The sequence below is a fragment of the Microtus pennsylvanicus genome, chromosome 22 (assembly GCF_037038515.1).
Source record: "Microtus pennsylvanicus isolate mMicPen1 chromosome 22, mMicPen1.hap1, whole genome shotgun sequence".
NCBI lineage: Eukaryota > Metazoa > Chordata > Mammalia > Rodentia > Cricetidae > Microtus > Microtus pennsylvanicus.
The window spans coordinates 10,052,940-10,066,598 of NC_134600.1; the positions used below are offsets into that span (position 1 = coordinate 10,052,940).

The following is a 13,659-nucleotide window of genomic DNA, read 5'->3' on the forward strand; positions in this document are numbered from 1 at the left end:
TGGTTTTGTTTTTTATCAGAGCAAAAGAAACCCTAAAGCAGAATTACAGACTGCTGGGAATAGTGGGCGTTAAAGAAAGAAAAGAAAAACTACTACCTTTTTTAAAGACAGGAATTACAGATGGTCCTCCATTCTTTTCCAGGCTAAAAGGAGAAAATATCAAATAATTAAATGAAGACATAGCGTATATACCCAGAAAACCATGAATAAAGAAAGATTCTAGGTACCATGTTCAGGGGCCTAATGGTCTCTGTCATACATGTATAAAACTGCATGCATGCTACCTGCAGATACCTTATATTTGATCACTTATCTACTCATTTCAAGCATTAAATACATCTAAAATGTAATAATTATTATGTTTGAGGTGATGGAAAGAAAGAACTCAAACCGAACTTTGAGGCAGATAAAATTGAATAGGAGCATTTTCCATTCCCCACAGCGTTATGGGAATGTACAAAGTACAAATCATTTGTACTAAATTAAATTTATGAAAAATAAATAAATTAATTTAACAAATTATTATAACCAAAGTTCAGATTGTGTTTTACATTAATTTATGTAATTAATTTTGCATATTTAGTTTTCAAAGGATTCTTTTTTTTTTTTTTTTTTTTTTGGTTTTTCAAGACAGGGTTTCTCTGTGGTTTTGGAGCCTGTCCTGGAACTAGCTCTTGTAGACCAGGCTGGCCTCCAACTCACAGAGATCCGCCTGCCTCTGCCTCCCGAGTGCTGGGATTAAAGGCGTGCGCCACCACCACCCGGCTCAAAGGATTCTTGAAATAGACTTACCTTTTCCTATACTTAAAATTGACTTATATAACCACAGTGTACATTTGGGTCTCCTTCCCTTGTATCAGAGTAATAATTTATCTTGAGTAGCTCTTACATGAATGTTTTCCTACTTGGAAAGACTCATAATTCAGCTTTGTTCACAGTAAGATTTTTTTTCACCCCCTATTTTAAAGACTTAGGTTATAATGAAACTGTGACGTTGAGATAGAATCAGTTGAGCAAAATGCTTGACAGACGCCAAAACTTCAGCCAGTGTGTCGTTTTTAGCTGCTGCCTCTATGCCAGAACTCCGCCCTTTATGCTGCTTGGATTTCTAGAAAACATGGGTCCAATCTCATCCAGATTTTCCCCAGCCGAGTGGTAGCATCAACTGTGGCCCATGTCTATAGGGTCTCTGACCGCAATAACTGTTGCAACCTTCCTTTTTGTCCTAATTTGAATCAGGACTTTCTGTTTTGTAGCACTCTTCTCAGAAACAGTTCTAACAAATCGAATCTTTCCTGGGCCTAGGTCTGCATACACACAGCAGACTACATCAACCAGCGTCTACATAGCCCCTGCTTGTCTCCAGGCTGGGCAAGTGAACTTGACTGTTGCCCTGGATGGAACTGTGCAGCTGAAGTGAGTAAAGATGCTGAGTACTTAACACTAACCCTTAAACAGAAACCTGCTGCTACGGATCAAAACAGAAGACTCTCGGCATTCCAAAGTAAACAAAAGCGGGCTTTGCCAATGAACGTTCAAGGTTAAGTTTATACCCACAGGGTACCCATGCACGTCAAGACTGCACAAACACATTAGCGCGTTTGCAGGTACTAAATGTCACTTCTTCCATTTCTTATTAAGACGATACCTTAAGGACGGAAGCCCCACGCTTTGCTGCATCTGGAACTCCTTCAGGAAGGCAGGGTTAATCTTGGCGTCTCTGCTGATGTTGTTCATTATACGCAGGAACTGGTTAGGTTTGTTCCTGCACTCAGCCAGCAGGATGCGGAACGCGTACGCATTGTACGATAGGTAGCCAAGGGCGCAGGAACACGCTGTGCGAACCTGAAATCACAAGAGGCTTTTTCACATTTTCCTGATGTTTTGTTATGATAAAAATATAACAGACGTAAAATGTGCTATTTTGACTGTTTTAAAGCATGCAATTTGCCAGAGGTAAATATATTCATATACACTTTCTGAACATTATTTTGGGATCAAGTCTCAGCATTCACTTTGAATTTAGAATTTCTCTATTCCAAAGTAGGTTTGTCACAACTTTATGAGAAGACACTTCTTAAGCAATGGGGCTGGTGTGGGAAGTCCTTCTGTATATGTGTTGCTTTTATTGGTTAATGACTACACTTGCTTTTGGCCAAGGGCTTAGCAGACTATAGCCAGGCTGGAGAATATATAGAGAGAGAGTAGGAGGAGTCAGGAGAAGTCATGTAGCCACCCGCAGGAGACAGACACACCAGACCCTTGCCGGTAAGCCACGGCCATGTGGTGATGCACAGATGAATAGAAACGGGTTAGTTTAGGATATGAGAGCTGGCTAGAGATATGCTTAAGCTATTGGCCAAACAGAATTGCAATTAATCTAGTTTCTGAGTGATTGTTTTGAGGCAGGGCAGTCGGGAAACAAACTAGCAGCCTCCCCCAGGAACGGGCTCTGAAGGCTCAGGGATAATTGCAGCAGAAGTGACGGGAAGTGACAGGAAGTGACTCCAGGGGGCAGTGCCTTCTGCATACAGCAGGGTGGCTCTAGGTGGAAACACACGGTAGTTTCGGTAGCGTGCACAAAGCCTCCCAGCGTGGAGAGGGGAGTTGAGCACACAGTCCCACCCACGGCCATGGAGCTATTGGCAATTGGGAGTTGCTGGGATAGGGAGAGCGTTTTTTTTTTTTCTCTCTAAGAGTTTAGTAGCCCCTGGTAAGTCAAAGACCCACATTCAGGATATTTGAGCAGCACCAATTGGTCTTGATGGGCTTTTAAAAAGGACTCAAAGTTGTGTGGGTAGGGGCATGGGAATGGGTAGGGGGAAAGCGGGAGAGGTGAAGAGGTGAATACGATGAAACACTTGGTATGGTATTCTCAAGAAAACTAACCAAAATTATCTAGCTCAGACTCTAACTAGCTACTTCTTCAGAAAGGTCTGTTAGACCTGAGTTTGGTTCCCACGACAACCCAAGGCAGCCACCTGGAACTCCAAGTCCAGGGAACCCAGCCCTCGCTTCTGGCCTCCACAGGCACTTGACTTCACATGCACGAACCTACACAGACACACTCGTTATTAAAACTACATTAAACCTTAAGATAATTTCTGTAAAGATGAATATCAGATAATGGATGTAAGCAAATCCATCATCAGGTAGGGGCCTAATGGTTCATGCGTGCCAGGCCATTCTCTCCGCTTGCAGGCCTCGTCCTCTGCCCAGAGTTTTACAGAAGACTGTGAATGGCCATTGGTTTCTACTCATTGCTCACAGTATCTGTGAGCACATTGATTTCATTTTTGGAATTACCTAGAATACTAAAAAAATAAAAAGGTTCACCCACTTGCTAAGTATTCTTGCGAGATACTTCCTAAACATTTTTTTTAATTATAAATTTCTATACCATCACAGTAGATTTATTTATAGACTGAGTATTTAAATCTTAAGTTACATAAGACATTGGCATTCACTGTGGCACCTTCGTACACCCATGCTATACTTTGCTCTTATAATTTGGTGCCTTTCACAAATTTGCATCTCCTCCTTCCACGGGGCACATTCTAAGTCTCTGTGTAACCCAAATTGGCTTTGAAGTAGAAGGAAGTCTCCTGTCTCAGCCTTCTGAGCGCTGAGATTACTGGCATGAACACAGGGTTTTGTGTTGAGAGCTGTGTGGCCTAGCTTCAGATCAGCCATAGGAATGCTTATCCATCAGGTCTCTGCAAGGCAAAGCCCATGGAGACAGTCTCTCACTCAGCAAGGATCAGTGAACCTCAGGGCAGCAAAGACTTTGCTGGGACCACACAACCTGCAGGCTCTCTCCTCTCTTATAATGTTGATGATTCTCTTGGAGGTTTTGGTTTGGCTTTGTCAGTCACACTTGGGACAGATATAATCATTCCCAGAAAGTCCCCATTTTTTTCCTCAATTATTTTCCCCTAAAAATTCTTTGGGAACCAATGCTTCTCAGGTTTCTTATTTGGAAACACCGGCTGTCCCTCCAGACCCCGGGGACCTCTCTGATTCGATGCTGACAGAATCGGGATTGGAAGCAATGAAAGTTAATAAAGCAGCGGAGGGGACATTAACCACATCAAAGAGTTCTGGGAGCAAACATTAAGAATGGGGTGAGAAAAGAGTATCTTACCCCAGTTCACCCTTTATCAAGAGGTTTTAGGACACTTTTCTGTAGGCATGGAGGATGCTTTTGTAGGACCAGGGACCAGTTAGAGAAATACAATTGAACTGCATGCGAGCAACTTATGGCAATTCGCCCCTTTTTCTGTAAATTTGCTTCATTAGGTTTTGAATGGCATTGTTGTTCTTAAGGCTGTATGTCTAGCTGGGCGGTGGTGGTGCACGCCCTTCATCGCAGCACTCGGGAGGCAGAGGCAGGTGGATCTCTGTGAGTTCAAAGTTGGCCTGGACTATAAGAGCTAGATCCAGGACAGGATCCAAAGCTACAGAGAAACCCTGTCTTGAAAAACAAAACAAAAAAAGAATGTATGTCTAGCTGAATGTATGTATGCTTTTAATCCCAGCGCTCACGGATCTCTATGAGTTCGAGGCCAGCCTGGTTTACAGAGCGAGTTCCGGGACAGGTTCCAAAACTACACCCTTTCTTAAAAAGGAGGAGGAGGAGGAGGAGGAGGAGGAGGAGGAGGAGGAGGAGGAGGAGGATGAGGAGGAAGAGGAGGAAGAGGAGGAGGAGGAGGAGAAGGAGGAGGATGAGGAGGAAGAGGAGGAAGAGGAGGAGGAGGAGGAGAAGGAGAGGAGGAGGAGGAAGAGGAGGAGGAGGAGGAAGAGGAGAAGAAGAAGAAGAAGAAGAAGAAGAAGAAGAAGAAGAAGAAGAAGAAGAAGAAGAAGAAGAAGAAGAAGAAGAAGAAGAAGAAGAAGAAGAAGAAGAAGGAAAGAAAGAAAGAAAGAAAAAGAGAAAGAATGTATGCCTATTTAGCCAAGCTAGCAAAATTCTGAGCGTTGTTTTTTGTTTATAAGTTGTTTTGATTTAAAAGTTGGGGAAAAAAATCTTTAAGTATAAATATGTCTCAAGCTACTTGGGACCACCATTTGTGTGAAACTCATCTGGGGTTCACTCTTTTCTTTGCATGGACACCCCTTCCTCGGGACCTGAACCTGGCTGGGGCAGGGCCCCCGACAGTTCTGTCTTTAAAGCTTGATTTTATAATTAAAACAAGTCACTTCATGGTTTTTGGTTTTGTATTTAGCTTGGAGATTAATTTGACTAGGTATTGGATTTAAACATCTTTTAAACATCTTAATAAGCATGATCCTAAAGCGTGTCTTATTCTTTCCCTACTGCCTGCTGTCGGGAGGCTGATCAGGCCGCTGTGTGCAGGCCGCTGTGTGCAGGCCGCTGTGAGGAGACTAAGTAGAACGCTGTGTGTAAGTTTTTTAAAAGGTGTGTGTGTGTGTGTGTGTGTGTGTGTGCGCGCGCGCATGTGTGTCCATCCCTATGGAGACCAGAAAAGAACACTGGATCCCTTGGAGCTGGCATTAAAGGCAGATGTATGGGTACTGGGAGCCAAAATGTGGTCCTCTGTAAGAGCAGTACACGCTCTTAACCATCTCTCCAGTCCCATGGTTTCAAAATCTTTAATTACAGTTGTTATATTGCTTTCGTAAAATTCTGTTTAGATGTCAGAGTTCAAATAAAAGTGTACTGACAAGCAAAAAAAAAAAAAGAAAGGCAATGAAATGACTCCTATTGAAATTTCGCTCTTCTGCTATACCCATAGACAGGAGTTTAGCATAAGTGCCACCAGAGCAGCTCCATCCAGCAACTGACGGGAACAGATGCAGAGACCCACAGCCAAACATTAGACAGAGCTCGGGGAGCCCTGCAGAAGAGGGAGGAGGAAGGATTGTTGGAGCCAGAGGGGTCAGGGACACAAGAGAACCCACAGAATCAACTAACCTGAGGTCATAGGAGCTCACAGAGACGGAACCAACAGTCAGGAAGCCTACATGAGATCGACCTAGACCCTCTGCATAGATGTCTTAGTTCTGTAGCTTGGTTTTCTCGTGGAACGCCTAAGAATGGGAGAGGGGACTGTCTCTGACTCCTGCCTGCCTCTGGGCCTCTTCCTCCCACTGGGCTGCCTCATCCTATGGCAGGTTATTCCATCACACTGTGGACCCCAACATACTGTGGACCCCAACACTGCATCATTTACTAGGAAACCCTGCTTCTCGGTCTGGTGTGACTCAGTCCTAGCACGCCCCTTTAATCCAAGAGCTTTCTGCTTGAATGTTGTAAAAAGGGTTAAATAAAAATCAATCTTAGGTCGAGAGGTGGAGCAAGCCGCCAGTTGAGAGGAAGTAACCATAGAGGTTAAGAGAGAGTCAGGAGAACAACGAGAGAGACACAGGAAGCGGAAGGGAGGGACATCCGGGTGGAGTAGTTTTGTTTGAGACAGATAGGAGAAAGCTCTTTTCCTGGGACGAGGACAGTGGAGGTGCTTTCTTGGCCTCTCAGAGTTAGCAGGTTTTCACCCCTCCATCTGGCTCCCAAGTCTTTACTGATAAAATAGACTTAGTTGAAAACAACATTGTCCTGTCTTAATATGAGAGGAGGTGTCTAGCCTTATTATATCTTGATACGCCATGTTCATTTGATATCCCGAGGAGGGCTGCCTTTATCTGAGGGTAAATGCAGGAAGAGTGGATGGGGGGAGAGAGGGACTGGGAGGAGAGGAGGGAGGGAAAATTGTGGTTGGGATGTAATGTATGAGAGAAGAAATATTTTTTTAAAAAAATATGATTTTTGTGGGAAATCAGAATTGGACATATCAGACATGGTATGACTAATACTGGAAAATTCATCTATGCTTGAGTTATTATGAATTATCTACTATCCCAAGGAAAAAACATCCCCTTGTGTGAAAGAAGAAAACTATTATTTGTAGCCCATTAAATTTGCAATTAGCTTCTGCTTACCTCTTCTCTTGCTGAGTACAGATGGTAGCAGAGCCGCTGGATCGCCCCTACTGTCATAAAAGCGGCTGGGATACCAGCTCTAGAATGAGCCAGAGTAGCTATTAAGTTACCTAGAATCAAAACAAAGAAAAGAGCTTATATGATCCACAGCTGATAACAGACGTGTTGCGTTTCCACTTGTACACAGTAGTTTGAAAAGTTTGTCCTACAAAACCTCTCTGGTAAATCAAGAAGCAAGGGAAGAGAAACATGCACACGGAAATATGGAACAGTTGTTCACGTAGTCAACTGGTTTTCCATCACGTATACTGGAACTTGAAAGAATGGCACATTTTCCAGTCAGAAGCTTTCTGTTTTCCAGACTTCGAAAATATAACCACTGCTTTTCGGTTGTTAAGCTTTAATAAAATGTATTCATTTTATGTGTACGAGTGTTTCCCCTGAACTTGTGTCTGGATGTGATAGGCATCCTTTCAGATGGAGAAAATTAATATTTGAAAGCAAATAAAATAAGGCATCTCTTGTAGCAAAGAGATCATGAACCGAAATCTAAAACAAAGACTATTAAATTTCCTTCCAGACCCGTTTTCCTACCCGGTGTCCAAAAGTTTCCGCTGAATGATTCGTCTTCCTCTCTAAGCAGACAGACTCCAAAATATGTGTTTCTCATACAGCCACTGGCTAAGTTAGTAATAAATTTGATTTTTTATTTATTTTGCTAGGATTCACAGGCTATCACTCTGAAACTGTTTATGTAGCTGTGAATGGTAGCCTGGTTAAATGTTACTTATCACCTATTGTTACAAGCATGGGCAAGCTTGAAGGGGATGTACTTAGAGAACACAATGTCAAGAGAACTAGTACCCTATTTTTCTTTGCTGGGTTGTATTTCTTTATTTTTGTTTGTTTGTTTGTTCTTTGAGACAGGGTCTCTCTCCATAACCGTGGCTGTCCTAGAACTCACTGTGTAGACCACGCTAGCCTCAAACGCACAGAGGTCCACCTGTCTCTGCCTCTAGGGAGCTGGAATTAAAGGCGTGTCTCAGTGGTTAAGGACAGCTGTTGATCTTAGAGAAGACCTGGGTTCAATTCCCTGTGCCCACGTGATGACTTACAGCTATCTAGACCTCCGGTCTTAGTGCATCCAGCACCCTCTTCTGACCCATAGGCAACAGGCACACAACCAAAGCACTCATGCAAAGAATAATATAATAAATATAATAAATAAATAATATAACAAATAAATCTAAAAAAAATTTCCAGTAACAGAATGTATACTTTCAAAAGAAATACAAAGCACATCAGTGTAAATCTGCCACGACTATGAAAATCGGAGTGTAAATTTTTTCTTGGGGTTGCATAATTGAGCTCTTACTGTCTAGTCTAGAAGATGATTAGAAGTTTGACATGATTGTTAGGAACGTAAAGGAGCAGTGCTGAGGGTTCCTGCAACCCTGTTCGGTAAGCAGGGTGGACCCCTACGGCTCCGCGCAGGGTACAGAGTGAATGCTGACGTCCGCTGCCCCATGCAGACCTGGCTCAGTGTTTCCAAGTGGTGTAGCTTGAAACTGTGCAACAGGGAATTGGATGTATTTTCGTATTGTCGAGATTGTGATCTAAAATATTTCTATGATCTGTCTTGAACGCGAACCCATGTTCCTTTGTGTGGAGGCCGTTATACTTTTTTGTTGTTTTTTTTTTGTTGTTGTTGTTTTGTTTTGTTAGCTGTTTCTTACCTGTCAAGGCAATAGTAGGAATGTGGGTTGAATACAGACTGTCGACTAAAATATTAACACCTCTTGCCGACAAAGTAATATGGTCCACATCTATAATGACCTTCGCTAACACGATAATCTAAAAGAAAGCAAACCAAAAAAAAAAAAAAACCATAGAATTGGTGACTGTTTGCTACTCAGGTTCTCTTAATCATGTATGATTTGGGGGCAATTTAGGGGTCAGAGGGGACGTTTGGTAGGCTCCAATAAAAGAGATGTGATGGATGAAAAGACAGGGTTAAAGTACTTCCCCCCAAATGCTCATAGCAATGGCCACAAGGGCCATGTTATTCTTTCTGCATTTCTTGCAGTGTTTGACCTTGAATTTGAAGAAAAAAATACTTCACAAGGCTATAGGATTGAGAAGCTCTGAAGAGTAAGCATAAAACAGAGAGGAGCCTAAATACTGATGCTGATGGAAGAGGCCATGCCAGTCCACACTGAGAGCTGTTTCGACATCACCACGTCGAAACTAACCACATAGTTGCTCTGGGCATGATGTGATTAAAGGACCTGCTATGGGCCTCACAGGATTGTGGTAGGCATGAGACGCAACTTGAGAGATTCTATAGAAACACAGAAGTTTTAATAATGGGCTTCTCGTGAGGTGGAGGGGCTGGTGCGGAGAATACTCAATTTCGTAAATGCGCCAACATTTTTCTGAATCCCCAGTGGAGAAGTGCTCACCAAGACAACGTGCTTGCTAGAATGAAATGCAAGGCCCTGGGTACCTGAAATGCTGCCATTGCCCTCTCGGTTTCAACTTTGGACTGAAGAAAAGGCTCAAAAATGGATAAAGTTATCATTCCTTTTTCCAGTATTAAGTACTGTTGAAAACGGTTGTTGTAGGCGAAAAGAGTCAGCGCATAACCTGCTCTCAGGCAGATGTCCTAGGGAGAGGAAAAACACCAACAATTTTCACTTGCTTTGTTATTCACTGAGTTTTGAGTTATCGCCTACTAAGATGCATCTCATTCTCATCAAGACAAGAAATAGGACATCGTTGGGAGAATTTTTTTTTTTTAAAGAAAAATAACTGCCTCTTATTAGCTGCCTTGGGAAAGCTGTCTTCACCACGTGACATTTCCGAAGGCCCGGTGTTCTCTGGGTAAGAAGAGCATGATGCGGGATTGGAAGGGCATGCAATTAAACGAAGGGTTTGATTCAGGACAGAGATTTTAGCACGCATTAAAACTGTGCACATCAAGACATGTGGCAACTATGAAAAGTTTGGAACCGTATTATCACAAACTCATGACTAACAGAGTATATTCTCTTAAATAAAATGCTTGCGTGCTGCCTTAGAGAATGCTTGGTCGTAACTGATTGCATTTTCTTAGAGCCATTTCCCCAAGGTGAGCGCCCTGAAGGATGTCAAAGTCCTACCTTTTCTTTTGAGTGAAGAAGATAAAGGACATCGGAATACCGAAACCCTTCCTTTTCTTGTAACTCTTTCTGCAGCAAGTCATTCCCTAGGACGATGCATGCCAAAGAAAATGCCACTTCAACCTAAAGATGTGGTTTTCAAAAATTATGTTTCATTCACACATTACTGAAGAATGTATAGCATGTAAATATTTGCACAGGCTAAGTTGTGGAAATATAAAGTGTTTAAAGCCCAATGTGTTGATTATAATTCTTTGACTTCAGTTAGTGTGACCCAGCCCCTGGAGGGTGTCGCTCATAGATTTTAATGGCCAGGAAATTTCCATGTCCTCTATGAACAGAGGTCATCTCACATCTCCTGAAGGTGCTGGGGGGGGGGTGTCCTAGGGACAGCAAGGCATGTTCAGAGGTACTGTAAAATCTAACGTATGTAATTGTATCCCTTCCACATCTAAACATAATTTTTAAATATTTACTAGCATGGGTTTAAAGACTAAGGAAAAATAACCAAGGACTAAGTGCATAAGACTTTCATGTCATAGTAGAAGAAAATAATATTTACTACATCCATATTTGCTGCTTAGACCTTTTAGAATTTTGTTTTAAAAGTTAAATTGTTAGACTTGTAAACCCACATAATCTAAGGTACAAATTCTTCTTCAAACTGCTTTATATATTACGTTTACTATGTTAGAAAAAACCTTGAAAACATTAATCCATACCTTAATGTTAAGTGAAGGGTGACTTCTTAGTAGCTGAATGAGTACAGGAAAGGCATTCTCCTCCACGACGAACTGTTGACTCAAGGGATTGCTTGTGTGGGCCACACCTGTAAAGCTCCCATAGGTCAATGAGGTCATGTTTTTGCTCCATTTTTAAAATGGAGAGTCAAACTTGGCTGGATTTTGATTGATAAACTATCTTAAAACAATATGGCTTAACAGACTTTAAAAACATAGTATATTGGCACTATTTCGATACTTCCTTTGATTTTTTTTTAAAGGACAGAATAAACATGGAAATTCATTACTAGAACTATAGATAATTTTATAGTAAGAGACACAGCACATAAATTTGAAAACTGCTACATTCATTATAAGAACCATCACTGGTTAAGAATATATTCTGGCCCTCAAGTTTATAGCCAGTATTTTCTATGAAAAGTTTCTTATCTACAAAAATGACTAATCACTGAGTTAGAATTTCTAGCTTTCATAAGTTGCATATACTAAATACATACATTGTCTTCCTTTCTAACACTCTGTATTTTAAGTTGCAATCTAATATCAGGAGAAAACTCAATCTCATTTTTGTGAATATGCATAAACAATTTAATTTTGTTTTGCCTAAGAGTGCCTATATATATATATATTAGTTCTATATATTTAAATATAGTATCATGTGCACTATATAGATATAAATATAGTAAGTTTATATACTTAAATAAAAATACAAGTTTAGGCATCTGTGAAAAGTGGTGAAGAGCCACCCACATATTGTTTTTTTGTAAAGTTTAACTAGGGGGAGTAAGATGAGCAACACCTATCTTACCAATTTTTATTATCTTGCCTTCACCATCCCTATAGAATCACAGTTGTTGGGAGGGATGATCAAGGATATGTGTGTATGTATGTATGTGTATATGTATGTATGTGTATACGCATGTACGTATGTATGCATGCATGCATGCTGTGGAATATATCTTTACACTGTGAAGATGTGTTTTTGCCAAGGCACCTTCTGACTAGTTTAATAAGGAACTGAATGGCCAATCTCTAGGCAGGAAGAGGTTAGGTGGCTTTTCTGGGGACAGAGAGGACTCTGGGAAGAAGAAAGGCAGAATCACTAGCCAGATACAGAGTGGAAAGAAGAGATGGAAGATTGTTTATGGATGTTTGTCATAATTTATAGGGGGTTGGTTACAAATTGTTATTGATCATAGTCAGGAAAAAAAGCTAGACAAACAAGTTAAATTCAAAGATGTCTTTCTAGAGGAAAAATGGGGAGCTAATATAAAAATGATGAGATAAAAGGGCAGATTATTGAATCTACTTAATTAATCTAAAAAATACCTATTAATCTCAAAATATTTTTCATTGGTATGGATTTTGTTTTACTGGTACAAATTTAAGGTTATTTTTGTTAAGCTGTATGTATGTGTCTAGTCTTGTGTGGGTATTATTTAAAAATGTAATGTATACTTAAAAATACAGGTTAGTAGCTAGTCATTTATAACAATCACACTTATAGTCATATTAGTATGCTTTCAAGGTTGAAAAGATATATTTAGATAAATGCCATCACCATATCTGACTTCAAGCTCTACCATAGAGCTATAGTCATGAAAACAGCTTGGTGTTGGCACAAAAGCAGACAGGTGGACCAATGGAATAGAACTGAAGACCCTGACATTAATCCACACACCTATGAACACCTATCTGGTTTTTGACAAAGAAGCTAAAATTATACAATGGGAAAAAGAAAGTATCTTGGACAAATGGTGCTGGCATAACTGGATGTCAACCTGTAGAAGAATGCAAACAGATACATATCTATCCCCATGCACAAAACTCAAGTCCAAATGGATCAAAGACCTCAACATAAATGCAGCCACCCTGAGGCTCAGAAGAGAAAGTGAGAAGTAGCCTTGAACTCATTGGCACAGGAGACCACTTCCTGGATAGAACACTAGGAGCACAGACCCTGAGACCAATAGTTAATAAATGGGACTTCTGTAAAGCAAAGGACACAGTCAGCAAGACAAAATGGTAACCTTCAGAGTGGGAAAAAATCTTCACCAACCCCAACTTAGACAGAGGGCTGGTCTCTAAAATATACCAAGAATTCAAAAAACTAGGTATCAAAATATCAAATAGTTTAATTAAAAATTTGTACAGATCTAAACAGTGAATTCTCAACAGAGGAATCTCTAATGGCCAAAAGGCACTTAAGGAACTGCTTAACATTCTTAGCAATCAGGGAAATGCAAATCAAAATGACTCTTACCCCAGTCAGAATAGCTAAGATCAAAAACATTCAATAACAGTTTATGCTGGAGAGAATGCGGAGTAAGGGGAACACTCCCCCATTGCTGGTGGGAGTGAAAACTTGTACAGCCACTTTGGAAATCAATATGGCATTTTCTCAAAAAAATTGGCAATCGATCTACCTCAAGACACAGCAATACCACTATTGGGCATATACCCAAAGGATGCAAACCTATACCACAAGGACATTTGCTCAACTATGTTTATAGCAGCATTATTCGTAATAGCCAGAACCTGGAAATAACCTAAATGCCCCTCAACCAAAGAACGGATAAAGAAAAGGTGGTACATTTACACAATGGAGTACTTTTCAGAGGTAAAAAAAAAAAATGGCATTTTGAAATTTGCAGGGAAATGAATGGAACCAGAAAAAAAAATCCTGAATGAGGGAAATCAGACACAGAAAGACAAACACAGTCTGTACTCACTCATAAGTGGATATTAGACATAAAACAAAGAATAACCAGCCTACAATCCACAGCTCCAGAGAAGACAGG

General features: G+C 40.8%; 1 protein-coding gene across 1 annotated transcript in view; it reads right to left on the bottom strand.

Annotated features, from left to right (window-relative positions):
- Ankar (ankyrin and armadillo repeat containing) overlaps positions 1-13,659 on the bottom strand; it is a 52,290-nt gene that overhangs the window by 1,423 nt on the left and 37,208 nt on the right. The window contains exons 15-21 of the mRNA XM_075956555.1: positions 10,838-10,944; positions 10,116-10,238; positions 9,461-9,619; positions 8,691-8,808; positions 6,955-7,064; positions 1,649-1,845; positions 97-143 (exon numbers count right to left, since the gene is read on the bottom strand). Coding sequence (XP_075812670.1) covers positions 97-143; positions 1,649-1,845; positions 6,955-7,064; positions 8,691-8,808; positions 9,461-9,619; positions 10,116-10,238; positions 10,838-10,944 — 861 coding nt within the window. The remainder of the gene's footprint in view (positions 1-96; positions 144-1,648; positions 1,846-6,954; positions 7,065-8,690; positions 8,809-9,460; positions 9,620-10,115; positions 10,239-10,837; positions 10,945-13,659) is intronic.